Raw genomic sequence first — 26,681 nt, forward strand, 5'->3', positions numbered from 1 at the left:
TTTTTAAAAAAAAAAAAAAAAAAAAAAAAAAAAAAAAAGAACTCTCATCTTCCTCTCAATTTGAGGAACTATCCTTTCCAATCCAACGAAGGACACATTAAACCTTGCCCCCTCCCAAGCGTCCTCACCTGAGACCAAATCGTACTTTCAAATTGGTAACAATTTAGTCACAAAGAATCTCATCAAAATGAAGTTTCAGTTTTTACTATGTAATGATTGCTTTGTAGCTTATGAACATATTAAAGTCCTCATCAATTTATAGTGTACATACATAAAAAAAACCCAGTTAAATCTCGATAACATTTTTTCATGATAGAGACTTTAATCGTTAGAAGAAGGGGTTTTAACTCATGATTCCGACGTGTATAGAAATTTAAATTTAGTGTGTCGTGTATTATAAGTTTTATTATATTACGAACATTTAATTTTTTTTATATATTATAAGACTTGAAGACAATAAAAATTAGGAAAGGAAACCAAACCCCATAGTCTATTAGAAATTGAAGTATGAAAGTTTTATCGAAAACGAAAACCAAGAAAATTCATTCTTGCCACAGCACAATCGCTCTCCCCAATTCCAACCCAACAATCTACCCACGTGTGTACTATATGGTAAGCCTAGATTCTTCCATTAAAAACCTCACACCCTTCCACTAAAAGGAACTCTAACCTTTTCATTCCCTCTGGCTCTGAGACGCTTCTCCTTCCTTTTTCGATCTTTGCTCTATTTTTTTTTTCAATTTGTTCGCCATTTCATTAAAAAAATCAAAGTTCTATTCCTTCTAAGTTACGTTTGTCGCGTTGCATGCCTATGCTACTCTTCTTCCAGAAACCCTACATGTAAGCTTGTTCCACACCATGCTTTACTTTTGCGATGGGCTATTCTTCTCTAATTTCCTTGAAGTTTCCAATTTTCTTTTCTTTTGGTGAGTTTGAAAGAGTATAAGATGGATGTTTAATAAAATATTTAACTATACCTTATTTTTTAAGTGTTTCTTTGAATTGGACTGGTCTGTTTCGTTTTGTTCCTCATGATTCATATTTTAAAACGGACGATCCAAGCTAATCAACTCAAGTTCACGAGTTTAATCTTGAGGCATTCAAGTTGTTTTCACTGAGTTTAACAACACTGGTTCGAAGGATTTTTTGGGGGTTATATCATTGAGAAACACAGACAAAAATAAATAGGAAGAAGGCATTCTTCTAAATGATTATGTATGAAACATTCTCAAATCGGTATTAATCAACTTGAGGTTTGTTCTAACATATCTGGAAATCTATCTGCTTCCATAAAGTTATCAGTCAAATTTTTTATTGGAGCCTGTTCTGTTAGGTAGTTGACAGCTTTTGACCCGTTTTTTTTCTTTTTCTTTTCTTTTTTCTTTTTTTTTTTTTGTACACACTCATATATTCTTTCATTTTTCTCCATGGAACTTTTTTTTCTTCCCAGAAAAAGGTTTTCAGTCAACTTTGTGTTAGCTTTCACTTGCCACTTACCAATTTGATTTTTTAATAGCACAAAGTGATGGAAAATGGTGGCAGCTAGTTGTTTCCCCTATGGCCTTGAATAGATTTGAAACTATATAGTATATACCATATACCTGTGAATTTGTTGTTTCCCCCAAAATTTTTGGGGCCCTACCTTTTGTTTCTAACAATCTTTATGTATGGGGCTATCCAAATCAATAATGCAGATTTTATTGTTGATAATGGAGCTGATATACCCGATGAAGATGAAAATAGAAGGATGCATCGCCGCCCATTGCTACCACGGGAAGATGAACAGGAGGATGTTGAAGCACTTGAAAGAAGGATTCAAGCAAGATATGCAAGGTCAAATCATATGGAATATGACGAGGAGACCACAGAAGTGGAGCAGCAAGCTCTTTTACCTTCTGTAAGGGATCCAAAATTGTGGATGGTTAGATGCGCGGTATGATTATACTCACTTCAAATTTTCATATTTACTTTTAGTTTCTTCTATAAGATTTTGTTTTTTTTCCTTCTGGAGTAATCTTAGAGAATGGTTGTACATGATTAGTGATATGAAGCTTTTTGTTTGTTAGATTGGCCGAGAACGGGAGGCTGCTGTTTGTCTAATGCAAAAATGCATTGATAGAGGGCCTGAAATGCAAATAAGATCTGCAGTTGCTCTTGACCATTTGAAGAACTATATATATATTGAAGCTGACAAAGAGGCCCATGTTAGAGAGGTATATTATGCTTTCTTAGTGAATAAACTGAATTCAATTATGTAGGCAGTCGATCAACTCTTTAAATTTTTTTGGTTATTCATACATCCTTTTTGTAGACTTACAGTGATGATTGAATTCAATCCTCTATCTAGTAAATTAACTCTTTAAATTTTCTTTTGCTATTGTTTTAGGCTTGTAAAGGTCTACGCAACATGTATGCACAAAAGATAACACTCGTTCCAATTAAAGAAATGACGGATGTTCTCTCTGTTGAAAGCAAAGCAATTGATCTTGCTAGAGATACATGGGTTAGGCTGAAGATTGGGACATATAAGGGGGATCTTGCCAAGGTAATTGTGGTACTTTCAATAAGTTAAGATATTTCATTCACTCTTAACTCTGTTTGGCGCATTAAGCACTCTTTTCTTCAGGTGGTGGATGTTGACAATGTGCGGCAGAGGGTTACTGTGAAACTGATTCCACGGATAGACCTACAGGCTCTTGCAATTAAATTGGTAATGTTTTGAAGGGCACTTTTTAATTGTCTTTGGTATTTCATCATTATGGTATTGAACTCACGATCATCAAATGTTTTTAGACTCGTATTGAATTTTTTTAGGCTTTATTTTTCTCGTTTTCATCAGTTTGCAATCCCTAATATGTAAACTTGGAAATAAGTTTTGTAGGTAGCATTTTTCTTCATGTCTTCATGTCTTTTAGTATATATGTAAATTTGCGTTTATATATTTATGCATGCATGTATATAATTAGTTCCTTCTTCTTGGATCATTAACATCTGAGAATGAATGTTGTTTTTGATACTGAGCACTTCTCTTTCAGGAAGGGAGAGAAGTTGCTAAAAAGAAGGCATTTGTTCCTCCACCGCGCTTTATGAATATTGATGAAGCTAGGTAGTCCACACTGTTTCTCTGAATGAAACCTGGCCTCCATATATTTGATGAACTTGTTGTTTAATGTTCATAGTAACTTACTCTTCGACATATTCAGAGAGTTGCACATCCGTGTGGAGCGCAGACGTGATCCCATTACTGGAGAATACTTTGAGAATATAGGTGGCATGTTTTTCAAGGATGGTTTCTTGTATAAAACAATGTCCATGAAGTCGATAAATGCCCAAAACATAAAGCCAACTTTTGATGAACTTGAAAAATTTCGAAAGCCTGGAGAAAATGGAGATGGGGATATTGCTAGTTTGTCTACGTTGTTTGCGAATCGAAAGAAAGGGCACTTTATGAAAGGTGATGCTGTCATTGTTGTTAAGGGGGATCTCAAGAATTTGAAAGGATGGGTTGAGAAAGTAGAGGAAGAGAATGTCCACATCAGACCAGAAATGAAGGGCCTTCCCGTAAGAACTACTCAATTGCTTCCTTTTTGTTTGACCAGCTGAACCATTTTGTCATTTATTCAAAGGTTTGAGCATATATCTTGTGTGTCTTCCTTTTTGTTTTGTTTTATTTTATTTATTTATTTATGGGATAGAAAACACTTGCGGTGAATGAAAGAGAACTTTGCAAGTACTTCGAGCCTGGGAATCATGTAAAAGTTGTATCGGGCACTCAGGAGGGGGCTACTGGTATGGTTGTAAAGGTGGACCAACATGTGCTTATTATATTATCTGATACAACCAAGGAACATGTGAGTTTGACTTTCTTGGAAGTATTATAGAATCATAGGTCTTGCATATTGTTGAATGTTATCTTACAGACAGTGTGCTTAAATGTCCTAAATCTCTATCATCTTCAGATTCGGGTATTTGCTGATGATGTTGTTGAGAGCTCCGAGGTAACAACTGGCGTGACTAAAATTGGGGATTATGAACTTCACGATCTTGTGTTATTGGAGTAAGTAGTTGTTAATATTGTTTTTTCCCCTTATTTTTTAAATATAAGAATTGGATTCATAGATTCTCAATAATTTTTGCAGTAATATGAGCTTTGGCGTAATTATCCGTGTAGAAAGTGAGGCTTTCCAGGTTAGCATGCTTTATGCAGGCTATTTTTTTTCTTTTCATTTTATAGTCAGTAAGCTCATCAATATGATTCTGCTCTAGGTTCTTAAGGGTATTCCTGATAGACCTGAGGTTGATATTGTGAAGTTAAGGGAAATAAAAAGTAAGATTGATAAGAAAATCAGTGTTCAAGATCGGTTCAATAACACAATTTCCTCCAAAGACGTAGTGAGGATTCTTGAAGGACCTTGTAAGGTTAGATCTCTGTTTCATGTGTTCTATTTCCTTTTAGATGTCTACATTCTTTTTTTAAAAAAATTTAAAATGGTTTTTTTCTTTTGCTCCTACTACAGGGAAAACAAGGTCCAGTGGAGCACATATACAGAGGAATTCTGTTTGTTTATGATCGCCATCACTTGGAACATGCAGGCTTTATATGTGCTAAATCACAGGCTTGTGTTGTTGTGGGTGGATCCCGAACTAATGGAAATAGAAATGTAAGTTATTGTTTTGAACTAATACGGGATTATGCTAGCACACTTTTTGTTGACAGTTGTATCTTAGTAGGTAGTTTCTGCTGCAGGGTAAGTCATATTCTAGGTTTGCTGGCCTTGGGACCCCACCTCGTTTTCCTCAGTCACCTAAGAGATTTCCTAGAGGAGGCCCTCCCAATAATGGTATATGGTGGATCTGTTTCTTATCTATGTACCCCTTATGATTGTTTTTTGATTTTTATCTGATAAAAGATTATTCTATGATGTTTTATTAAGTTGTTTAGTTGTTGATCAGGTGGGGGAAGACATAGAGGTGGGAGAGGGCATCATGATGGGTTGGTTGGATCAACAGTAAAAGTTCGGCTGGGTCCTTATAAGGGTTACCGTGGACGTGTTGTTGAAATAAAAGGCCAAATGGTTCGAGTAGAGCTTGAGTCTCAAATGAAAGTGGTCACAGGCATGTTTTAAAAGATTTTGGTAGATACTAGAGTATATGTGTGATATATGTGGCATTACTTGTATACAATTTTTTTGAAGGATATCTGGGAAATTTTAAAAGTCTGAAATGGAAGTGAATTGTGTGGCATTAACTCCATAATACTTGTTTTATTTGCAGTTGACCGCAATTTTATCTCAGATAATGTTGCTGTTTCGACCCCCCATCGGTAAATATAATATATATAATCCATAATAACTTTGGTTTGTTTGTTTCTTGTTAGTTCAAGGTTTTTCTGTTTTCTTGTACCAGTGAATCATCTAGATATGGTATGGGAAGTGAAACTCCCATGCATCCTTCTCGTACTCCCCTGCATCCATACATGACCCCAATGAGAGATATTGGAAGTTAGTTCTCTTTCTATATTGCCTTGTTTTTTCCCCCAATAATACTTTATGAGGGTTATTCATGCTATACTATCTGTTTTTGTAGCAACACCAATTCATGATGGCATGAGGACACCTATGCGAGATCGAGCATGGAATCCCTATGCACCCATGAGTCCGTCAAGGTAAATTTCATATGGACTAGTGGACTTAAAAATTAATTAAGATAACATGGATTGCATTGTAGAATGTATGTGTTGTAGAGGCTCAATAAATTATTGTTATTTTAAATCTCATCTATAATTTACTATTCTTATATTGTCTTTTACAATTAAAACTGAGAAAATTTTGAATTCAAAGATGCATCGAACTGCCCCTAAAAATAGCTTTATGAACAAGCTTGAAAATATTGATATTATAGCTTATGATGATTTATAATTTGTACTTTATTTTTTGCCACTCTTGCATTGGAAATTTGGAAACAATTTTTTTATTGTATATTTGTTGGGTCGTTTCTTTCTCTATAATTCTTAAATTGGCCATTTTATTTAAAAGAAAACACTTTTATGACTGATTCTGTTGTATACTGTGTTTATGTGTATTTCGATAGTATTCCTAAGGGATGTAACTCTTGTTAAGGAATGAGGCCTGACTAAATCCCTAAGGCTAGAAGTATGAAGAAGGCAACACCTGATTGATGAAAAACATGACTATTTGAAAAATGAAAATGGAACATTATGCATATTAATCATTGAAGTGGTGGAATTAAGATGTGTGGAATCTTACTACAGTTATTTTCTTTCTCTCCTTAAGTCTCATCAATGAACTATGGGTTAGGGAAGCTAGAATAAAGAGACGTTGGACAAGATGTGGTTTGTCATCTTTCAGAAGGCAGGCAATCATATTTGATACATTTTCATCATCAGTAGCCTTCTGACAGTGACAAGTTATTTGGTGTGAGTGGTGGTAGTGCAATAGTGAAGTCCTGTACCTGGCCTACCCTGGAGGCAATTGTGATGGTGCTTGTGTTGTATATTGCTGCTCTAGGAACTCATTTGATGTGGTAACCACCTTTGGCTGTGGGATAAATTTGTCTCATATATCAATAACTTTAGAGCTTCTTGATATGTTATGCTGTATCTCCGTTTTTCATCATGTGCTTTAGGGAGCCATCTTATCCATTGAAGTCCTCTTTTTCAAGTTTTTTTTTTTTTTTGCAATCATCTTTGATGATTGATGCTGCAAATTCTGATTTTTCTAAACTAGGGATAACTGGGAGGAAGGGAATCCTGCAACTTGGGGAAGTAGCCCACAGTACCAGGTTAGATCTTTAATGACTTGCTAAATGCCACTAATTATTCTGGCTTGTTAACCATTAGAGGCAGTAATATGTGTTCTCTCTCAGACAGGAAGCCCTCCTTCACGGACATATGAAGCTCCAACTCCGGGTTCTGGGTGGGCCAACACTCCTGGTGGCAGTTACAGTGATGCTGGTACCCCCCGGGATGGTGGTTCAGCCTATGGTTGGTGCATTTGTATTTATTTCAACTTTTCCACACAAGAGACATCTTATCTTAATATGACTTACTCTGTGTTCAGCAAATGCTCCAAGCCCATACTTGCCTTCAACTCCTGGTGGACAGCCGATGACACCTAATCCAGCCTCCTATCTTCCTGGTACTCCTGGTGGGCAGCCAATGACACCAGGCACAGGTGGTCTGGATATGATGTCTCCTGTTATAGGTTTGTATTACTCTTTTCAGCATGCAGCTTGATAGAGTTTTCCCTATATTTATTTTAAGCAAGATGTTCTTCACAAAAAATATTCGTAGAATATCTGCTACAAGTAGAGTTTGCAATAGACTCTATTATTTATATTTGCCATTAATTCGTATTTTTTCTTTAACATTTGGAGGAAGTAACACCTGAACTTTATTATTACTCGCTATACTGCATGTTGCATATTGATAAAAAGTGGGCCACTATAAGTTAATCCAAGCACAAATTGAGTGGAGCACCCGAATGAACTTGCATCGATACAATTTTCTTTTCTTTTGATAAAATTGTATTAGGGTACATTTGACTACCTCAAGAATTATTCTTAGTTTCATCTAGAGAGACCTGGAATAAAATTTATTTCATAGGTACATTGTATCGAACTTGGAAGTTCAACCTTTTGCAATGGGGTCATGACCTTGGCAACCGAATTTCGTTCCATTTTCCATTGGCATCTCCAATAAATGTTTGTTTGTTTTACTCTACTCCTGATTACGAAAAATAAATTAAAATGGCAGGTGGTGATTCCGAAGGACCATGGTACATGCCAGACATATTAGTCAATGTCCGGAGGTCAGGAGATGAGCTCGTCATGGGAGTAATCCGTGAGGTGCTTCCGGTACGTGTTTACTAAAGCTTTGCCCACTACAAATTTTATATGTCATTTTATTTTATTTTTATACATATTTGTTTCTGAGTAGTAGTAGCTGGACTTCTTATGGAACATGTAGAGCGTTATTACCAAATTATTGTTTTCTGAACGAAAAAATACAAGGGGAAAGATGTTAAGAGAGATATAACTGAAGTGTGTCTTATATATATGAATATATATTAAGATAAAGAACAGAAGATAAGGTTAAGAAGGCAGGTTTGGAAACTCTACATGTGAGTAAATTTCACATAGACAGTTCATAAGTTCATGGTCAACGAGACCATTCATTCCATCTTAAGAAGGCAGGTTTCATGCCTATCTATCTCATCCTTATCCTTATCCTTCATTTATTTGTAATGTAAAAGTGTAATATTCAAATGAAACACAAGGTTAAGGCATATGTGTAACTGAATTAGGTATATTATTATGGAAAGTAGTGCTGATTTGGGTTTTTTTGTTTTTTCTCAGGATGGCGGATGTAGGGTAGGTCTTGGATCAAGTGGAAATGGCGAAACGGTAACAGCCCCTTCCAGCGAAATAGAAGTGATCGTTCCTAGGAAGTCAGACAAGATCAAGATAATGGGTGGTGCACTGCGTGGTGCCACTGGCAAATTGATCGGCGTAGACGGCACGGATGGAATTGTGAAGGTAGATGACACTCTTGATGTTAAGATTTTGGATTTAGTTATTCTTGCAAAACTAGCTCAACCATAATTTTATTGCTAATAAATGAGAATCCAATCATATTGTATACTACTAGTCTAGTGCATGCCAGTTTTTTCCTAAAATTATAAATGAGTTCCATCTTTATGTTGCTGCTTCTTATTCACCCCTACTGGCTTTGTCATGTTTAAAGTTGCTGCTTCTTATTCACCCCTTCTTATTCACCACTTGACTCTTGTTTAAATTTGGCTAGTTGCTGTTTAAAGCATGATCGACACGTCACGTCAAATATGTTGTATACCGTACTAGGAAGAAATTTGAACTGCAAAAACTTATACTCCCTGAATTACACCATTTAACGTACGCTTCTATCTTGTCTCTTTCTTTAGAATCTTTACATGTTTTTTGTTCCTCTTAAATATCTCTCCGTTATTGTCTTTTTTAATTTTGACATAAGAAGATATTTTTATTTTATTTTATAAAAATTGCTTTTTGGATAGTCAATTTTAAAGAAACTCTTCAAAAATTGATCAAAAATCAATTTGATTGTTGTAGTTGGGTGTAGCAAACGGAGACTAAGGAAACCCTTTTTTTTTTTTTTTTTTTTTTTTTTTTTTTCTTTTTTTCGGGATTTTATTTATTAAAAAAAAAAAAAAACTATTATTATAATTCGGTTTCTTGAACGTTTCTCACCAATCTCACCACTTGGCCTGGCCAATTGCTTCCTATAATGCATGGTGCATTTTATTTTAATTAAATTTAAATTTAGAGGAACAGACGGTTTTGTCCACACATTATGAGGTGTCTTTAATTCTATTTGCCACTGGTCTGTGTGTGTACCCATGGGATGTCTCCACTGCCTTTCTGAAAACCACAGCACCCACCGGATTCTACATCCCCGAAATTACCATATTACCCTTCCATTTTCCCCCCCCCGAACTTCCCTTATAAATTTGGTCCATCACTGTGCTCCCTATTGCCCAAGATTTCTACTTAGATCACACTCTCGCGCACAGACGGCATCATGAATTCCCTAACCTCGAACCTCCTTCCATCTCATTCTCCGATTTCATTTGGCCGGAATCTCGCTCACTTTCGGTTGAAGCCGCCGCTGTACGCTGTCAATTTCCGGCCATCGCTACAGCCGATTTCTGCCATATCGACGCCGGATCTGATTAAGGACCAGAGGACGCACTCAATGCCGCCGGAAAAGGTCGAATTGTTTAAGTCGCTGGAAGGTTGGGCGAGTGAGAATGTACTGCCGCTGCTGAAGCCGGTGCAACAGTGCTGGCAGCCGCAGGATTTCTTGCCGGATTCGAGGCTGCCGTATGACGAATTTGTCGATCAAGTTAGGGCGCTGCGGGAACGGACGGCGGAACTGCCGGACGAGTACTTCGTGGTGCTGGTTGGGGATATGATTACGGAGGATGCATTGCCCACTTATCAGACCATGATTAACACGCTGGATGGTGTTAAGGACGAGACTGGGGCTAGCCGCAGCTCGTGGGCCAAGTGGACCCGGTCTTGGACCGCCGAGGAGAACCGCCATGGCGACTTGCTCCGAACCTACCTCTATTTATCGGGTCGGGTCGATATGCAGATGGTTGAGCGGACTGTCCAGTATTTGATCAGCTCCGGCATGGTAAGACCAATAAATTTTAATTTAATAATTTGTTAAAATACTTCTAAAATTTCCAAATTTATGTTTTTAATACAAATTTAAAAGTTAAAAAAGGTTTTTAATTAATATTAATGCGATCCACGTGGACAGGACCCAGGAACAGAGAACAACCCATACTTGGGTTTCGTGTACACGTCATTTCAGGAGCGAGCCACGTTCGTATCCCACGGCAACACCGGCCGTTTGGCCAAAGACAACGGCGATACTACCCTGGCTCGAATCTGCGGCACCATCGCCTCCGACGAGAAGCGCCACGAGAACGCATATTCCAGAATCGTGAAGAAGCTTCTCGACGTGGACCCCTCTGGTGCCATGCTGGCAATTGAAGACATGATGCGTAAGAAGATCACAATGCCAGCTCACCTCATGTACGACGGGGAAGACCCCAGGCTATTCGACCACTTCTCCGCCGTTGCTCAGCGGCTTGGAATCTACACGGCTAACGACTACGCTGACATTCTGGAGGTGCTGGTCGAACGATGGGCGTTGGAGAAGGTGGAGGGATTGACGGCGGAGGGGCGACAGGCTCAGGATTACGTGTGTGGCTTGGCGCCGAGGATTAGGAAGCTTCAGGAACGAGCCGATGAGCGAGCTAAGAAGTTGAAGCCGTATGGAGTGAAGTTCAGCTGGATTTTTAATAAGGAAATACCCATTATCTCCTAAGTTTCTTTTTCGTGTAAAATTTTAAATTAAACCAAAAAAAAAAAAAAAAAATTGAAATTTTGTTTAGAAATTTAGGATTTTCGTCTTTTTATATACAACTAAATCCCATCATCTCCCACGTCTCTTTTGTAATAAAAATCTGTCACCCACTTTTAATTAATTTATTTATTTTAATCCATTTCAGTATGACAATTACACGCACATTTTCTGGAAAATGAAGAAAAAATCAATTAATTTTTTTAAAATTATGGATGGGATAATCATAATATTTATTTAATATTTTATTCAATTGTTTTTGTTCTGTCCAAAATGATGGAACTTTTGTGCTCACGAATGGTTTTGATGAGAGGAAGATGCGGGCTGTGGCTCTTCTATGGAGCTTGGATCACCTGCTTCATGCGTACCATGTAACCCTTTTCCCCCAACCTTCTCGCTCCGTACGATTTCTTCGGTTATGTGGATGTCATCTTCAACTGATAGCACCATAGTTTCGCATGATCCATGGGGTCCTGCAACTTTGGCCTCTTTGATCTTCCTGTGTTCGTCAATGTGGATGATCTCTGTTTCTTCAATGGTTTTCTCCTTTCTCTTTTTCACGAAGCAGAAGAAGGCAGCTGCCATGAATGCAAGCAGGAAGAGCCCACCCAAGGACACACACACTATGATGATCACTGTCGGGTGGTGGTTAGAAGGAGGCGGCGGCGGCGGAAGCATCGGAGATGGGGGAGATATGGGCTTGTATGGTGTTGGTGGAGCAATTGGCTTGTGTGGTGGTGGTGGTGTAATTGGCTTACGTGGTGGTGGAGGAGCAACTGGCTTTTTAGGAGGCGGAGGCGCAATTGGTTTGCGTGGTGGTGGAGGGGCAGTTGGCTTATGTGGAGGTGGAGGTACTATTGGCTTACGTGGCGGTGGTGGAGCAGTCGGCTTTTGCGGTGGCGGAGGGGGCACGATTGGCTTGCGTGGGGGCGGAGGAGCAGTCGGCTTCTGAGGTGGCGGAGTGGGCGCAATAGGCTTGCGTGGTGGCGGAGGAGCCGTCGGCTTATGAGGTGGCGGAGTGGGCACAATAGGCTTGCGTGGTGGCGGAGGAGCAGTCGGCTTTCGAGACGGTGGAGGAGGAGGCACAATTGGCTTGCGCGGGGGCGGGGGCGGGGGCGGAGGCGCAGTCGGGGGCGCAATAGGCTTGCGTGGTGGCGGAGGAGCATTCGGCTTTTGAGGGGGCGGCGGAGAGGGTGCAATCGGCTGACGTGGAGGCGGAGGGGGCACAATTGGCTGACGTGGGGGCGGAGGAGCAGTTGGTTGTCGAGGGGGCGGTGGCGGTCTAACTGGTTTATATGGCGGAGCAATAGGGTTTTGCGGCGGTGGGAGAGGCGGCCAGAAAGGATGATAAGGTGGTAAAGGAAAGTAAGGGTGGTCGGAAGTATTGAGAGAGGGCATTGGGATTAATATCTCAAGAAGTATTGGTTAAAGAAAGGATATGAAGAAGTTGGTAAGAAATGGGATGCGTTTTTATACAAACAAAAAAAGACTTAACTTTGATGCTAAGCCTGAATGATTGTGTGCATTATAAACTTGTTCTGTTCTTGCTTCCCACCCTCTGTTTCTCTGCTCACCAAGCATATCTTGAGTGTGTATCAAAAGCTAACAACTCCCAACACAATCAAGGAAACTAAATGAATGAGTTGGGAGCTTTTCATTATTTCTAAACAAAATCTTGCATTACATTCCACTCTTTCGATTATCATTAACCCAACCCAACCAAACACGTTCACGTTTAATTTGTTTTGTTTCAATCATCGATGGAAGGGCGGGTAGAATTGGGCAGCCTCCTCCCTCTTACAAATGAAGAGAACAAATGCAGAGCTCTTGAGGGCTGAGCGTAGGGCACCATATGAGCTGCCCCACGCACCGTTGCGTATGTCAGCATATTACCGTACTCGATGGCCCAACCCCCGACTTGGCCCTTGTGAAACCAAGCTCCGTAGGGTACTGTAATCTTGAATTGAAGGTCATGAGCCAACTCTCGGACTAGCGTTCTAGACCCCATCAATGGCACCACTGAATCCTCATCCCCACTGTGCGTGTTCATTCATTCATTTATTCACCATTCTCAATGTTCAAAGTTTAAACAGAAAGTTCAAAACGTACCTGAAGATCCAAATCGGGATGTGGTTTTGGATTATTCTCTTCAGCGCGGGAAGCATGTTGATGTTCGTATCATTGTAATTATAATCTACTAAGCTGCTCAAAAGCACCAACAATCAAGATTTAGGCTGTGTTTATGGCATAACTATTGTGATGTAATATGGATGCCAAAAAAGAGAATGTGTGCTTACTTACTCACTGCACATGAACCATTGATGAAGCAAATTAGTACGATTGGCATGAAGAGCCTTTTGAACTTCTGGTAAATTGAAATAGAAACGCCTTTCTTGGGTCATGCACACGTCAACTCCCATGCTTATTTTAGTCGCCTGCAGAACGAACCAAACCGAACCACTCATTACAATCTCGACACCAACTTAGAGTCTCAACTGATTAAAACATTAGAGGTTCGAATCACTACAGACCCACGAATCGATGCACTAAAAGAAAACAAAAACAGCATAAACGAACCAGTTTCTTTAATCTCAGCTCTTGCTGGACAATGGAGGGGTAGCAGACATCCAAAAGAACATCGTAGGTGTTTATGTACTCGCTAACGATACCGTTGGCGTCGGCGATGGCTTGGATGCAGGATTTGGTTACATTGTGTGGAGTCGCCAACACATAATCATCAAAATCACAGTCTCTGTTGATTGCAAACCAAACCTCGTCGGAAATCATGCCATGAGACCAAAAGAACTCGTAGGTTGCTGGGACATCCCTGTCCAGATTAAGCAATGGGTTCCCAAGCTGCAGGCACCATCAGATTACAAAAGTAAGTTGAATTAAAAAAGAAATGGTTTTGGAGTTCATTGTTCTTACAGCAACTCCCATGATATTGAACTTGAAGCCCTTTGAGTGAATGTTATAGTCCAGCATTGCTTCAGCTAGCTGAGGAATGTAATGGCCTGCATCAAATCAATATCTTTTCTCTTTCACATTTTTCCCACTTCTTTAGAATAAATTAAATTTAAGTTACGAATTCAGGATAACGTTCATTCTCCGATTGTCGATTTAGTCTTCAATACTTATAAAGTTCAAGATAGAAGTTTGAACTTCGAATTTGTGAATGGTATTGAACAAGTTTTTAAATTTAGCTCAGATATGTTACATGATCATGATTTTAGTCACTAGTTTTCATTTTGATTCCTATTAGATTTTTATCATTAAATATTGAGTTTAATTTTCATTTGATTGTTATTGAACTTTTAAATTTTTAAATTTTATTTTTATTTGGTCTCTAAATTTGAAGATTAACACTTAAGTCTTTTTTTTTACTAGAAATTAATGTCTATTAGTTAATTTTTATTAATTTTCTATTAAATTAAAATTAATTAAAAAAAATTCAATTTTTTAGTTAAGTTCAAATAATAAAAGTGAGTATTAGTTAAAATTCAAAGTAAGAGCGTAAAATATTGAAATTTAAATACCAAATAAAAATAAAACTTAGATTTCAAAGAAAAAGTGTAATATTTTGAAATCTACGGACCAAAAACTCAAATCTCAAGGCCTAAAAGAGTAATTTCTCCTAAAAAAAAAAGTTCAATAATTATTTTATTTTATTTTATTTTTTTAAAAAATAAAGATATCATATAAATACGAACGAAAATGTAACCGCCCAAGCCCATCGCTAGCCGATATTGTCCTTTTTGGGCTTTCTTTTCTAGACTTCCCCACCCACTTTTAAAATGCGTATACTAGAGAGAAGTTTCTTTACCCTTATAAGAAATGTTTCATTCCCTTTCTCTAACAGATGTTTGTGAGATTCCACATCGATTTGAGAGAGTAACGAGTGGCAGCGAGGATGCTAGACTTTGAAGGGGGTAGATTATGAGATCCCACATCGGTTGGAGAGTGGAACGAGTGCTAGCGAGGATGCTGGGGCCAAAGGGGGTGGATTGTGAGATCCCACCTTGGTTGAAAAGAGGAATGAAACATTTTTTATAAGGGTGTGAAAACCTCATCCTAGCAGACCCGTTTTAAAAACACTAAGGAAAAGCCCGAAAGGAAAAATCTCAAAAAAGATAATATATGCTAATGGTGGGCCGGGAACTAAATTTATAATTTAATACTAAAAAAAATATAAAAAATGACCTGCATAACTTTCTCCTGTGAGGAAAAATGAGCTATCTCTGAAAGCTGGAAACTTGTCATACCATTTCAACATAAAGGTGAGCATGTCCCTGGCTGCACAGATCCAATCTCTCTATATTTAATCTTTAATCAAACAAAATCTAAATTAAATTAACCTCTAAAGTATAGGAATTAGAACCTGTGGAGTCATCACCACAAGTGTAGTCTGACGTTGTGTTTGAGTATGACCATCCGACCCCCACAGGAGACTCCACAAACAGCAGATTCGAGGCTATCAAAGTCAATCCACCATATCATTCAGATTCTTTCAATATTTAAAAGAAGAAAGAAGAAAAATAAAACACTACCTTTATTCCAGGACATGGAGTTTCTTCGAAGGCCTCGGCCATCACCTCTGGGATAAAAGGGCCCCAGCTCTGTAAAGGCACCCCCACCAACAGACGAGCAACCTGGACCTGCATTGACCTTTCAACAATTTAGTATCCTCCCCAAGTTTGATTCTATCAGTATAACAGTATGGCCTTTCAAGATCTAATCATATCATAAACTAAAACAGTTCTAAACCAAACCAGACCTCCATTGAGCCAGAGAGTGAGGGGCAGGAGATGGGGATCTTGCTCAGCTTCAGCAAAGTAGTAAAACAAACTTCTTCCTGCATCGACATCGACATCGACATAACCTGCAAATTGTCTAAAATCAACCGTTGGCTGGCCGGGGAGCCTCCCGACGAGATCCTCGACCGGGAACCCCTGTGTGGCCACCCACAAGGCAATGAAAAAGCACCCCCAAGCAGCCCTAAGAGTTCTTCTCCCCCGCTCCATCCCTCCAAACAGCCTCATTAGTGCTCAAAACCTACTACCGTGTTGAGTATATATTGTACTCCAAAAGAGAGTATTAGATAATTTTCTAATGGAGCTGGCTATGAAAAAGGTAATACACATGGGATTTTTATAAGGATATAATGACAACAATAGGTGCATGCAGACACTGCTTTCGATCACCCCACGCACCAACCCCTCCCTTCTTTTAACTTAAAATTTTCATTTGCACCTAATACACCATTTATTTAATCACCAAACCTTCAAATTCGTAAAGATGATGAAATGGGTCAATAAAGCAGAAAGTAAAAAGCTATCTTTTTAGGCTTTTTCCTTGAGCTACGGCCTCCAATCCTCTTACAATTGTATGACTTCCTTACACACCAAAAACAGAAAAGTTAAGAGAAAAACAACAAGAAATAAATAAGTAAAATGATGCATATTTTTGGTAACTAAGTACAATGCATGTAATGAATAAGTGAAGTCACGAAGATAGTATAGAAATAGCATATTGTTAGAAAGCTAAAGGTGTCAACAAAAGGAGCCGTTTTTCATTCATCACGCGGGTAAAGAGACTGATTGGTCGTTTTCTAGCAGGGACCAAACCAGGAGTGCCTCAGTCAATGCCATTACAGTACAGATAAAGTTTCATAATTCAACCAATACAATCAGAACAATTTGACAATAAATAAGTATAATTCATGCATATCAATGTTCATGTTGATCAGACCAACTCAATCCAAAAACTATTAAGCGTTTATCTTACAAAATTTGTATTCAAAATGTGTTTAGATAGAGAATAGCATTAAAAACGAATCATACGTTCGTAAGATAATAATTACTAGTTTACTATACACCGACACCTTGAATTTCGACCAAAATTTGATTGCATTATCAATAATCAGAATACAGTCTAACCAAGCGTAATGAATCAAAAGGAGTCTCTAAACGCCACTCTCTTTGTTTTTTGCTTAGTGGTCTTCCTTTTCCTGCCTTCTCTCTATTTATCCTCACATCTGCTAAACCCCAAATGCAGCACCTTGTTTCTATGTCGAATGACACAAGCTTGAAAATGCCATCACTCTCAGAGGACGAACTGGGTGTAACTACATCGTTCGCGTATTTCACATACATTGCTCTTTCTTTGAACCGATCCAGCTCGTCGGGAATCCGAACGACGCGTTCAACACCAGGAGATGAAACCTTATAATGTAGAAAGGATTAACATCCATTTAGTCCCAAAAGCTAACAGAGTAATTCTGAGAGAGAAATTCTCCTTTGGTCTTGTCAAGTGGGAAACTAAATTGAATAAGGGAAGTGAAAATCTTCTTCTAATTGCTAAAGATAGATTGGTTGATGATATAGGAAAAAAAAAAACGAGGGAATTTGAGCAGGGAAAAAGACAGCATACCTCTAAAGATATGTTCTCTGGCACGGTTTTAGAAAGCTCTGCTTCATCCAATCGTGCTCGATATCTTGAAGAGAAAGCCTCGATATCTTCCATCCTGGGCGAACCCGATCTGAGGTGCATTGTTGGGAATTAGAACCTAGGAAATGGTCCTCAGTCTTACCAAGAACGCATGCACCAACAGTAAACTTGGGATAACAACATGTAAAATGTAACACATTTTCATATGCTTAAAGTAGACTTCAACTCGAAACGTCCTTAATATCTGGAAATCCTTCGAATTAATGTGATGTATCAAGCAATAAGGAGTTTGAAGAAATCCTATTCTGCTTTGAGTTAAGTTATGAATACGGGTTCAATGAGAACACTAATATCAGAAGGAAAACTTGAAGCCAAAGGGTAATTAACGGCTTTCTCTTGATTTACTTGAAAGCAAAAGGCATCTCCATTTCCAGCTTAAAAGATAGGTACAGGCTGAACTCGTATTGGATCTAACCCATATGAAGCGGGTGAACTCGTATAAGAGCTTGTTTGAAATGATTTTTCAAGTGTTTACAAACGTGTTTTTAAGCTCTTAAAAAGTCATTCCAAACACGTCCTAAATCTCTAACGTGAACTCTCTCCCATAATTTGCGAGCGAAATCTACGATTAGTAATCCTAATATTTTCTAGTATCAACATCACTCAAACAATCCTTTTGAGAAAGAAGGAGCTAGCAGAAGGCATTTCATTCTTAAGAATGCAGAAACAAGAAATTATTATCTTACAAGAAAACCAAAACCTCAGTCTAATATGTGTTCATAGAATGTAAAAACTTACTTGTTAGAAAGCTTTTCAATACGCACTTGAACAGTGGAATTAGAGACTGTTTTGAAAGCATAAATCTTCAAGTCGCCATCAAATGAAAGAATAACCTCTTCAGCCATAGCCAGTGCTTCTTTATCCCACCATGTTCCAGCAAGGGAAATTCCACCTCCTTCCCCACCATCCCCTACCTTCAAATCAAATTATCAAATCCAGAAGTTCAGTTAAGATTTCCAACACAATATCTTCATGTTTAGAGGCAAGAATCTTACATAGACTTCAGCATTATCCTCCATAAACTCTTCTTCAAAGTAATCTTCGCCATCATCGTCCATTATCTCATCTACGCAATCAAGAAAGTTTCGCGAAATTTACTCATTCCAAGACCAGTCTAAACTAGGATTCAATAGAAACTAGAGGAATAAATTGAGCGAAGGTTTTATTAATGGATCTTACCATCTTCATCAAGTTCGTCGAGAAGTACGTCGTCTTCTTCGTCCTCCGACACTTCCTCAACGATGTTTCGTTTGATAACTGGCTCTGATTCTGAGTTTTTCTTTCTGGCATGAAGTAATAAGGGATTGTTCGACGTAGAAGGAAACCGATGGCCAACAAATGGGAAGGGAAGATTTCTGGGCGAGATTAAAGACGAACGGAAGCCACTCTGTGGAAGGATTGATGAAATTGGAACTGCAGAGAGTCTGAAATTACCGACAGTAATCAAGACCATCACTTCTCTTAACGGAGGAAACTGGAAAACTGGGAATGATGAAGCTCACAACACACAGCTGCTATGGCGGCCGCTCCGCAGAGACGCAATCCAACAAATGAGGATAATTACATGTCAATTCAACTCTACGTTTCGATTGTACTTCTCCTCTTTCAATTTTTTTTTATTTAAATCCTTAAATATTAAAACTCATAATTCATTATATATTAGAAGATTAATGCTTCATTATTTTCAAAATTTTGATAAAATTATATTTGGAAGGTAAAATTTGGGTAATTGGTAGCATAATCTCATACGAAAAAAGAAACAAAAAAAGGAAAAAGGTTAATTCTACTTTCGGAAAAGCGGGAAAGATTGAACAAGAAGGTGCGTATTTGGCGACCATCTTGATCGGCAACTTCCCAACTGACTGTCCATTTTCGATTTCATCCCTCGTCGGTCGTCGCAGATCTGAGACCTTCCTTCTTGCCTTCTATCTGCATTTGCGATTCCACTTCATTGCCACCGCATTCACTAGTTTTGGTGCCGGATTCAGGACTGTTAATTTTGAGAACTACGAGCTGAAAATGGTGCTGATATCGGTCGTTCGGGATTATATCAACAAGATGTTGCAGGACATCTCCGGCATGAAGGTTTTCATCCTCGATTCTCAGACGGTATGCGCCATCGTGTTCATTACATTCCTTCAATCTTCTTTCTGATGTGTATTATGGAATCCTATAGCCTGTTAACGTGCCCTGTGTAGTTTTTGTATATGATTTCTTCGATCTCTATCATTCACAGTGCAGAATAATGATAAATTTTGATTGTTATTGCTTTTGGTTTCAGGTTAGTGTCGTTAGTGTGGCGTACTCACAGTCGGAGCTTCTTCAGAAAGAAGTGTTTTTGGTTGAATTGGTAGATACCATATCGATGTCAAGAGAATCCATGTATCATCTGAAAGCGGTTTGCTTTCTCAGGCCTACATCAGAGAATATACAGCTTTTGCGTCGTCAGCTGGCCAATTCTAGATTTGGGGAGTATCACCTTTGTGAGTTCTTCATTTCTTTTATGGATTTCTAACTTGTGTAAGTAACTTTGTGACTCTGTAATGATCTTCCATTGATATGTTAATCATTCTTCTGTATATCTGAATTACAGTTTTCTCCAACATTTTGAAGGAAACTCAGATTCATATACTAGCTGATTCAGACGAGCAGGATGTTGTGCAGCAAGTTGTGGTAATTTTTCTTCTTACATGAATTATTAACAAATTTGTGATGTCCGAGGTTGGTTTGGTTGGGGAAGATAACAAAACACCCTTTAAAAGGGTGTGGAAACCTTCCCCTAGAAGACGCGTTTTAAAGCTTTGAGGGGACGCCCGAAAAGAAAAGCCCAAAGAGGAAAATATCTGCTAGCAATGGGCTTAAGTCGTTACAAATGGTATCAGAGCTAGATACCGGTTGTTCCCCGAAGGGGATAGACACGAGGTGGTGTGCCAATAAGGACGCTGGCCCCAAAGGGAGATGAATTTAGCGGGGGGTCCCACATTCTTTGGAGAAAGGAACGAGTGCTAGCGAGGACCCTAGGCCCCCAAGGGGGTGGATTGTGATGTCCCACATTGGTTGGGGAGGAGAACACCTTCCCCTAGAAGATGCATTTTATAGTCTTGAGGGGAAGCCTGAAAGGAAAATCCCAAAGAGAACAATATCTGCTAGGTGAGCCTGGGTCGTTACAAAATTCGTGCTATTATATGTGGATGAGATCAGGGAAGATTAATCCAAATTAAGTTCTTTAAGTAAAATAGTATCATGGAATCATGGTTCTTCTCAGTCGTACCATGTCAAAGAGACGGTTAGGTTACCAATGGCATGAACCTTCTTATATGTGTCATTGATCCTGCTCACTAGCCTTATTGTAGATCTCCATTCTCTACTCATCCTATTCATCATTTGAAACAGCTGGTTTGCATGAGTTTTATATTGTACTGAATTCCCATGTTAGCTTTCATTGTGATAATCACATATAACTATCAAACGAACCATGCAGGAATTTTATGGCGATTTCATGGCCATTGATCCTTATCATTTCACTTTAAATATGGCATCAAACCACATATACATGATCCCGGCAGTTGTTGATCCACCAAGTTTGCAACATTTCTGTGACCGAGTTGTAGATGGCCTTGCAGCACTTTTCTTGGCGTTAAAACAAAGACCTGTTATTCGGTACCAAAGGACTTCTGATGTTGCCAAGAGGATAGCACAGGAAACATCAGTACGTAATTTCTTACTATTATAAGTTGCATTTTCTTACTTTAATTTGTTAGTTAACCTGTTCATATTTATATTCGAACTCTAGAAGCGGTGTCCTGACTTCAGATTTGTATTTTTTTTTTTTATTATTATTATAGGCTTTATTATCACAAGTTCAAGGGTCACAAACTTTAAATTTGATTGTTTCTGATGTACCAGAAACTAATGTATCAGCAAGAAAGTGGTCTGTTCGATTTTCGAAGAACAGAAATCTCCCCTTTGTTGCTGGTAATTGATAGGAGGGATGACCCGCTGACTCCCCTGCTGAATCAATGGACGTATCAGGTATTGGGATCACAAAAATTACTCTTTGCTTTGTTGTTACTACATGATGGTGTTGGTTATTCATTGTTATGTTTTCTAGGCAATGGTTCATGAATTGTTAGGTATTCAAGACAATAAAGTGGACTTGAAAAGCATTGGGAAATCTTCAAAGGATCATCAGGTATAAAGCTCACTCTTCTACTCTGCACTAGTAAGCATTTTCTATTGGACAATTAAACTTATTCACAGTTCTGCATCACTCAGGAGGTTGTGCTATCATCAGAGCAAGATTCGTTTTATAAAGCTAATATGTACAATAATTTTGGAGAAATTGGAATGAATATCAAGAAGTTGGTGGACGATTTTCAGCAAATTGCCAAAAGTAACCAGAACATACAGACAATAGGTCTGTATGAAATAAAGTTTGACATTCTTTGTAGTTATTTGTGACGTATTGATAAGGGGAGAGAATTGCGTCACTAAATTTTTTTTTTTTTTTTTGCTTTGTTTTGTGTAGAGGACATGGCCAAGTTCGTTGACAATTATCCAGAGTACAGAAAAATGCATGGTAATGTTTCGAAACATGTGACATTGGTGACAGAGTTGAGTAAAATAGTTGAGGAGCGAAAGCTTATGTTCGTTTCACAGACAGAACAGGAATTGGCTTGCAATGGTGGGCAAATGGCTGCTTTTGAGGTTCTAATATTTTCTCCATCGTGAATATGCCATGCATTTTTCTCTCTCATATCTGTACAACGTTGAAATCATGATATAGTCCCATATTCATGTTTTGCTCGACATCCATTTTAGTAGTTTTCTTAGCACGATACTTAAGAACTATAATCTGGTTCTGCTATTTTTCTGGGAAGGCAACTAGGATTGCTGTTTCATTATTATATAATTTCAAGATCACAGTGGATCTATGATAAGATCATTTATTTATAATGGCAAGTATACAAAGTTAACAGATCTCACTCTATATTTTTTATAGCTACACAAACCGTTGAGGATAGTTCTAGATCTTGGCCAAGACAAACTATTGTAGGGGATTTGTTGAAACCATTAAATTCAGAATATGGTAAAATGGCTCTTGGGTGGGGAACTGTGCCTTTAATGGGTGTTGTGATAGGTCTATTTGCGATATTCCTATCTATTATTTTGGAGATTTATAATTCTTTCATATACCTACCTGATGCAAAAAATAAATATCATGTGAGTTATCTTTTTTTTTTTTCCAATGTTACAAGAATAGTATACATTAAATTTTGAGGAAGTTATTATGATTGAAACAAATTTGATTAAATATTAGATGTTCCTTGTTTTTGATTTCATAGTTCTAACTTGTAACATCTCTGCAACATTTTTTTTCTTATGTGCCCATGAGCTATCTGTAAAAAGTTTGGAACTCCCAACAATAGCGTGGAACTATTGATGAGCTATGAGATTGTTAGTTGTTACTTTCAGCATGACCACCTCTGCTCTTTGCTTTTCAGGCGGTAACAAGTCTTTTGAACAATGAGAGTACTTCTGATATAGACCGCATGCGCTTAGTTATGTTATATGCCTTACGCTATGAGAAGGAGAGCCCTGTCCAACTGATGCAGCTTTTCAATAAATTGGCTTCTTGTTCTGCCAAATATAAAAAAGGGGTACTCTATACATTTAAGCACCATTTTCAACACTTTTTTTTATGTAACGGCCCAGGTCCACTGCTAGCAGATATTGTCCTCTTTAGACTTTCCCTTTCGGACTTTCCCTCAAGGCTTTAAAATGCATCTGCTAGAAAGATTTCCACACCCTTATAAAAGGGTGTTTCGTTCTCCTCTCCAACCAACAACCAACGTGGGATATCACAATCCACCGCCCTTCAGAGCCCAGTGTTCTTGCTAGCACTCGTTCCTTTTCCTCGCTGGCACATCGCCCGAAACCTGGCTCTGATACCAATTCTAACGGTTCAGGCCCACCGCTAGCAAATATTGTCCTCTTTGGGTTTTCTCTTTCGGATTTCCCCTCATGACTTTAAAACGCGTTTGCTATATAAGAGTGTTTCGTTCTCCTCCCCAACCAATGTGGGATATCACAAAAAATTTAAACATGCTCGATTATGTTATAGTTATTATTTATGCTATGCGGATTCATGATATCTCTGTGTCTGTAAGAAGCTAGTTTTTCTTTGGCCGACTATTATGATAATATTGTTCACATACTTCTATTCTTAGCTAGTCTTCAATTATCTTGATATGCTCAACAACATGGTATGACAGCTTATACAGTTTCTTTTAAAACAAGCTGGTGTTGATAAGCGAACGGGCGATCTTTATGGAAATCGAGATCTTTTGAATATTGCCCGTAACATGGCTCGTGGATTAAAGGTATGCTAGAAGCTTATATACAAGAAATACATAATTTAAACTTGCTTTGTAGTTTAGGGTGCTTATGTACTGTTCTCTTCACTTCTGTTTTAGGGGGTTGAGAACGTTTACACTCAGCATCAACCTCTTGTCGTCCAGACTATGGAAAGTATAATCAAGGGACGATTGAGAGATGTCGACTATCCGTTCGTTGGAAATCACTTTCAGCAAGGAAGGTTTGTTTGTTAGTGTGAGCCTGTGTCACAGTCTCTAACAAGTTTTTGAGCTTCCAAGTTTATAAGACATAATAAAAGTTAATTGATCTATTAAATATAAAAGTCGAATATGACTCTAAACTTTCCGTTTTGTGTATAACAAGTCTATGCATAGGCCAAGGACTTGTTATACACAATCGAAAGCGTGAGTGCCTATCAAATATTTTCTAGAATTCAAAGACCAAATAGACAAACTTGAAAGTTCACGATTCACTGAGCTAGCATGACCTCTAAATGAGAATCTGATGATCATCTTAGTATTTTCCTTTTTCATAAAGAAACTTTTGTTAAATTTTATGAATTGAAGTCGGCTAGCTACTTTGTCATGAAGCAGGCCACAAGAAGTCATAATTTTTATTGTCGGTGGGACGACATATGAAGAGTCACGCTCAGTAGCCTTGCAAAACTCGACTACTTCTGGAATACGTTTTATACTAGGTGGTTCTGTTGTTCTAAATTCTAGGAGGTAAGAAATGAATCTCCTACCAACTATATAATCATAATGCCTTCGCGAACACCTCGCGCTAGTCGTTATTTTTTCATGATGTCACCATTTGGCGCAGGTTTTTGAAGGACTTGGAAGAAGCTCAGCGTAAATCTCGATCGAGTGCCACGGTGATTTGAATCTCAACATCCTCCAAAGTAACAATTTCCGCTCATAGTAGAACACATCTAAATGTCCCATTTGTGGCGTATACAAAAATCAACAATATAATATAATTGAGATGTTAGCATCTAGACATATAGATTATGCAATGTTGGCTAAATTGTGTTGTTCATATCTCTCATAATATTAATTATGAAAATGCTTTTATCATATTTCAAATAAAAGGTATCTAGGTTGATTGAGAATAAAGAATAAATATACTAATTATCATTTCAATGATAGTCATATATTAATTATATTTTATGAAAATTGCATAGTTAATTGTATATAAATAAAATAATCAAATGATAATGACGGAAGATATTTTTTTTAATTATAAAAGCTAAGAATGACGCAAAATGAGTAATTTAGAGGTCAATTTTTGAAATATATTTAAATAATTCCCTTAAATTATTTCCTTTTGGACCCTGCCTACGTAGGTAGGCGACAACTATGATACCTATTTTGTCTTGCTCACTGATGACGTGGATTTACAAATAATTCCATGTAGCCACGTCACACGTTTGCGGCTTCCCCCGTAACTCTGTTGCCTATAAAGCAAACTGGTCGTCCACGTCTTCGAGGCAGCTAAAGACGGTAAAGTTCTACCCGGAACGGCCCATCGGCGCTTTCTCCCTCACCTGTGGGTCCCGGGGGTTGTCTTCAATTGATGGCTGAACTTCTAACTTTTTCACCGACTTTGTCATTTTAGTCGTTTCGATTTCGTTCTACGTCGTCAAACACGTTCCGATTGCAGAACCAACTTCCGATTTCCTCGTTTCTGTTGTGTTTACGATACCGACGCTTGATATTACCTCCGGCGAATTCATTTTCTGCCGAGGTATTAATCGCTTAACGCTGAACTTTCCCCGGGAGATCTCCTCCGCAGGTTTGAATGGATATTCTCTATCTCTCTTGTTTCCTGTGAAATGTTGTGGTTGTATTTCGTTTGACGTTAGTTTTAGCTTTTAAGGTCGTTATCTGCTGGTTGATTGGTGTTTTAGGGTTTAAAACCTGTGTTGACTTGTGAAACTTGATATGATTATCCTGTGCGCTCGGCTGGGAAGTTAGCAATGCAGTCCTCTAAGTTACAACTATTTAATACTATACTCGAAGCATCTTTTTGTTATTGAGGTGGATTTTTCAGTATTTATCAGTAATTGGAATCTTCTTTGTCCTGGTTGAAGACCAAGCTGTATGAGACTGCTAGTTATCGTGTAAGCTTGTTCTGTAGATCTTGTTTTTGTAGACTTGATGGTCACTTGCAATGTTGAATCACGCATGCTCTCGTAGAGTTTTGAGTTCACTTATGATCATTGCTTGAAATATCATATGCATTCTAATCTGTGAGTGATGATTGCTTTTGCGCACCACCGACGACTTACCTTGATCATATTATAACTAAAGATATTGATTTATCTTCCTTGGGAATCTGAAGTCTGCCGAGCCACTACATTCCTAGTGTAGGGGACTACACTGGTTTGGACGTGGAGGGAAATTGTGATTAGAAGTATTTCCTTACTATTACTGGTTAAATATACACATAGTGGGAGTTGATATTACTTCAAAGCATGTTAGTGTAGCCGGTTTGTCCAACGTTCTTATATTTGTGTCTTCTCCCATGGTTTTTTGTCCTAGTCGTCTTATTCATTTTCTGGGTATGAGAATCCGGATGGTTGCTGATTCCTGATGTTTATTCAGAACGTTTTGACTTTGTAGGCCTAATGTATATTGTTTGATGGGGTTCTTCAACCTTTATAATTTTATATCTACATTCTTAGGACTTCAAAATATTTTCTTTCATAAGCTGGACCAACTGGAGTGCACTGAAGCCTCAAGATAACTTATTCCTGGCGAATCTGTTTTTTTTTTTTTTTTTTTTTTTTTTTTTTTTTTTTTTTTTTTTTTTTTTTTTTTTTTTTTTTTTTTTTTTTTTTTTT

The 26,681-nt window shown here is 38.1% G+C and overlaps 7 protein-coding genes across 19 annotated transcripts in view; 4 read left to right on the forward strand and 3 right to left on the reverse strand.

Annotated features, from left to right (window-relative positions):
• Nucleotides 1-8,727, forward strand: part of LOC111489731 (putative transcription elongation factor SPT5 homolog 1) — a 10,835-nt gene extending 2,108 nt beyond the window's left edge. The window contains exons 2-22 of one of the 4 annotated variants that reach the window (XM_023138076.1): nucleotides 1,695-1,933; nucleotides 2,067-2,213; nucleotides 2,387-2,545; nucleotides 2,627-2,710; nucleotides 3,036-3,106; nucleotides 3,204-3,561; nucleotides 3,696-3,851; nucleotides 3,960-4,057; nucleotides 4,140-4,188; nucleotides 4,267-4,419; nucleotides 4,518-4,661; nucleotides 4,748-4,841; nucleotides 4,954-5,115; nucleotides 5,275-5,323; nucleotides 5,407-5,501; nucleotides 5,587-5,665; nucleotides 6,747-6,801; nucleotides 6,886-7,003; nucleotides 7,080-7,223; nucleotides 7,775-7,875; nucleotides 8,377-8,727. In XM_023138076.1, coding sequence (XP_022993844.1) covers nucleotides 1,695-1,933; nucleotides 2,067-2,213; nucleotides 2,387-2,545; nucleotides 2,627-2,710; nucleotides 3,036-3,106; nucleotides 3,204-3,561; nucleotides 3,696-3,851; nucleotides 3,960-4,057; nucleotides 4,140-4,188; nucleotides 4,267-4,419; nucleotides 4,518-4,661; nucleotides 4,748-4,841; nucleotides 4,954-5,115; nucleotides 5,275-5,323; nucleotides 5,407-5,501; nucleotides 5,587-5,665; nucleotides 6,747-6,801; nucleotides 6,886-7,003; nucleotides 7,080-7,223; nucleotides 7,775-7,875; nucleotides 8,377-8,622 — 2,801 coding nt within the window. In that variant the 3' untranslated portion in view covers nucleotides 8,623-8,727. Of the gene's footprint in view, nucleotides 1-1,694; nucleotides 1,934-2,066; nucleotides 2,214-2,386; nucleotides 2,546-2,626; nucleotides 2,711-3,035; nucleotides 3,107-3,203; nucleotides 3,562-3,695; nucleotides 3,852-3,959; nucleotides 4,058-4,139; nucleotides 4,189-4,266; nucleotides 4,420-4,517; nucleotides 4,662-4,747; nucleotides 4,842-4,953; nucleotides 5,116-5,274; nucleotides 5,324-5,406; nucleotides 5,502-5,586; nucleotides 5,666-6,293; nucleotides 6,535-6,746; nucleotides 6,802-6,885; nucleotides 7,004-7,079; nucleotides 7,224-7,774; nucleotides 7,876-8,376 lie in introns of those variants that run through there. The other 3 variants (XR_002719429.1, XM_023138077.1, XM_023138078.1) reach the window with 3 other exon arrangements.
• A 797-nt stretch (nucleotides 8,728-9,524) lies between these two features.
• On the forward strand, nucleotides 9,525-11,033 carry LOC111489757 (stearoyl-[acyl-carrier-protein] 9-desaturase 6, chloroplastic-like). The gene is made up of 2 exons (XM_023138125.1): nucleotides 9,525-10,213; nucleotides 10,343-11,033. The coding sequence occupies exons 1-2, from the start codon at nucleotides 9,596-9,598 to the stop codon at nucleotides 10,913-10,915; spliced, it is 1,191 nt and encodes a 396-aa protein (XP_022993893.1). The 5' UTR covers nucleotides 9,525-9,595; the 3' UTR covers nucleotides 10,916-11,033.
• On the reverse strand, nucleotides 10,927-12,556 carry LOC111489761 (basic salivary proline-rich protein 2-like). Of its 5 annotated transcripts, none has more exons than XM_023138132.1 (2): nucleotides 11,972-12,556; nucleotides 10,930-11,896 (listed from the first exon to the last, which is right to left on the reverse strand). In XM_023138132.1, the coding sequence occupies exons 1-2, from the start codon at nucleotides 12,347-12,349 to the stop codon at nucleotides 11,243-11,245; spliced, it is 1,032 nt and encodes a 343-aa protein (XP_022993900.1). In that variant the 5' UTR covers nucleotides 12,350-12,556; the 3' UTR covers nucleotides 10,930-11,242. The 5 variants fall into 5 exon arrangements, with proteins under 5 accessions (XP_022993899.1, XP_022993900.1, XP_022993902.1 ...); XM_023138134.1 differs by having other exon boundaries at nucleotides 10,930-12,034; nucleotides 12,170-12,554; XM_023138133.1 differs by having other exon boundaries at nucleotides 10,930-11,947; nucleotides 12,077-12,554.
• A 26-nt stretch (nucleotides 12,557-12,582) lies between these two features.
• LOC111489749 (serine carboxypeptidase-like 42) lies at nucleotides 12,583-16,320 on the reverse strand. Of its 2 annotated transcripts, XM_023138106.1 has the most exons (10): nucleotides 16,231-16,320; nucleotides 15,726-15,974; nucleotides 15,499-15,606; nucleotides 15,330-15,422; nucleotides 15,152-15,244; nucleotides 13,880-13,965; nucleotides 13,529-13,807; nucleotides 13,253-13,386; nucleotides 13,061-13,153; nucleotides 12,583-12,987 (listed from the first exon to the last, which is right to left on the reverse strand). In XM_023138106.1, exons 2-10 carry the CDS (start codon nucleotides 15,970-15,972, stop codon nucleotides 12,702-12,704), a joined length of 1,419 nt encoding a protein of 472 aa, XP_022993874.1. In that variant the 5' UTR covers nucleotides 15,973-15,974; nucleotides 16,231-16,320; the 3' UTR covers nucleotides 12,583-12,701. The 2 variants fall into 2 exon arrangements, with proteins under 2 accessions (XP_022993874.1, XP_022993873.1); XM_023138105.1 differs by lacking the exon at nucleotides 16,231-16,320 and having other exon boundaries at nucleotides 15,726-16,229.
• Nucleotides 16,256-19,063, reverse strand: LOC111489765. Of its 2 annotated transcripts, XM_023138141.1 has the most exons (6): nucleotides 18,638-19,063; nucleotides 18,454-18,524; nucleotides 18,197-18,372; nucleotides 17,381-17,489; nucleotides 16,888-17,172; nucleotides 16,256-16,344 (listed from the first exon to the last, which is right to left on the reverse strand). In XM_023138141.1, the coding sequence occupies exons 1-6, from the start codon at nucleotides 18,909-18,911 to the stop codon at nucleotides 16,327-16,329; spliced, it is 933 nt and encodes a 310-aa protein (XP_022993909.1). In that variant the 5' UTR covers nucleotides 18,912-19,063; the 3' UTR covers nucleotides 16,256-16,326. The 2 variants fall into 2 exon arrangements, with proteins under 2 accessions (XP_022993909.1, XP_022993908.1); XM_023138140.1 differs by lacking the exon at nucleotides 16,256-16,344 and having other exon boundaries at nucleotides 16,704-17,172; nucleotides 18,638-19,062.
• Nucleotides 19,064-19,222: 159 nt separating this feature from the next.
• Nucleotides 19,223-24,835, forward strand: LOC111489742 (vacuolar protein sorting-associated protein 45 homolog). The gene is made up of 13 exons (XM_023138094.1): nucleotides 19,223-19,567; nucleotides 19,740-19,941; nucleotides 20,052-20,131; nucleotides 20,940-21,167; nucleotides 21,365-21,490; nucleotides 21,570-21,650; nucleotides 21,734-21,875; nucleotides 21,987-22,165; nucleotides 22,963-23,118; nucleotides 23,734-23,841; nucleotides 23,935-24,056; nucleotides 24,430-24,561; nucleotides 24,659-24,835. Exons 1-13 carry the CDS (start codon nucleotides 19,478-19,480, stop codon nucleotides 24,717-24,719), a joined length of 1,707 nt encoding a protein of 568 aa, XP_022993862.1. The 5' UTR covers nucleotides 19,223-19,477; the 3' UTR covers nucleotides 24,720-24,835.
• A 241-nt stretch (nucleotides 24,836-25,076) lies between these two features.
• Nucleotides 25,077-26,681, forward strand: part of LOC111489751 (protein LAZ1 homolog 1) — a 5,824-nt gene continuing 4,219 nt past the window's right edge. For 2 of the 4 annotated variants that reach the window (XM_023138110.1, XM_023138109.1), the window contains exon 1: nucleotides 25,077-25,630. The gene's annotated coding sequence lies outside the window, so the exon portion shown is untranslated. The remainder of the gene's footprint in view (nucleotides 25,631-26,681) is intronic. The other 2 variants (XM_023138111.1, XM_023138112.1) reach the window with 2 other exon arrangements.

Source organism: Cucurbita maxima, unplaced genomic scaffold (genome assembly GCF_002738345.1).
Source record: "Cucurbita maxima cultivar Rimu unplaced genomic scaffold, Cmax_1.0 Cma_Scf00014, whole genome shotgun sequence".
NCBI lineage: Eukaryota > Viridiplantae > Streptophyta > Magnoliopsida > Cucurbitales > Cucurbitaceae > Cucurbita > Cucurbita maxima.

Excerpts from the sequence above, each read along its gene's own strand:
- LOC111489757 (XM_023138125.1), top strand. The coding sequence starts at position 9,596 with ATGAATTCCCTAACCTCGAACCTCCTTCCATCTCATTCTCCGATTTCA. Across the intron at positions 10,214-10,342 it reads ATTTGATCAGCTCCGGCATG|GACCCAGGAACAGAGAACAA; the intron begins GTAAGACCAATA and ends CCACGTGGACAG.
- LOC111489742 (XM_023138094.1), top strand. The coding sequence starts at position 19,478 with ATGGTGCTGATATCGGTCGTTCGGGATTATATCAACAAGATGTTGCAG. Across the intron at positions 19,568-19,739 it reads TCATCCTCGATTCTCAGACG|GTTAGTGTCGTTAGTGTGGC; the intron begins GTATGCGCCATC and ends TTTTGGTTTCAG. Across the intron at positions 19,942-20,051 it reads ATTTGGGGAGTATCACCTTT|TTTTCTCCAACATTTTGAAG; the intron begins GTGAGTTCTTCA and ends TCTGAATTACAG.
- LOC111489765 (XM_023138140.1), bottom strand. The coding sequence starts at position 18,911 with ATGGTCTTGATTACTGTCGGTAATTTCAGACTCTCTGCAGTTCCAATT. Across the intron at positions 18,373-18,453 it reads AGGATAATGCTGAAGTCTAT|GTAGGGGATGGTGGGGAAGG; the intron begins GTAAGATTCTTG and ends TTTGATTTGAAG. Across the intron at positions 17,490-18,196 it reads ATTGAAAAGCTTTCTAACAA|ATCGGGTTCGCCCAGGATGG; the intron begins GTAAGTTTTTAC and ends AATGCACCTCAG.
- LOC111489761 (XM_023138131.1), bottom strand. The coding sequence starts at position 12,349 with ATGCCCTCTCTCAATACTTCCGACCACCCTTACTTTCCTTTACCACCT.
- LOC111489749 (XM_023138105.1), bottom strand. The coding sequence starts at position 15,990 with ATGAGGCTGTTTGGAGGGATGGAGCGGGGGAGAAGAACTCTTAGGGCT. Across the intron at positions 15,423-15,498 it reads CTCCATGTCCTGGAATAAAG|CCTCGAATCTGCTGTTTGTG; the intron begins GTAGTGTTTTAT and ends TGACTTTGATAG. Across the intron at positions 15,245-15,329 it reads TTGTGGTGATGACTCCACAG|CCAGGGACATGCTCACCTTT; the intron begins GTTCTAATTCCT and ends GGATCTGTGCAG.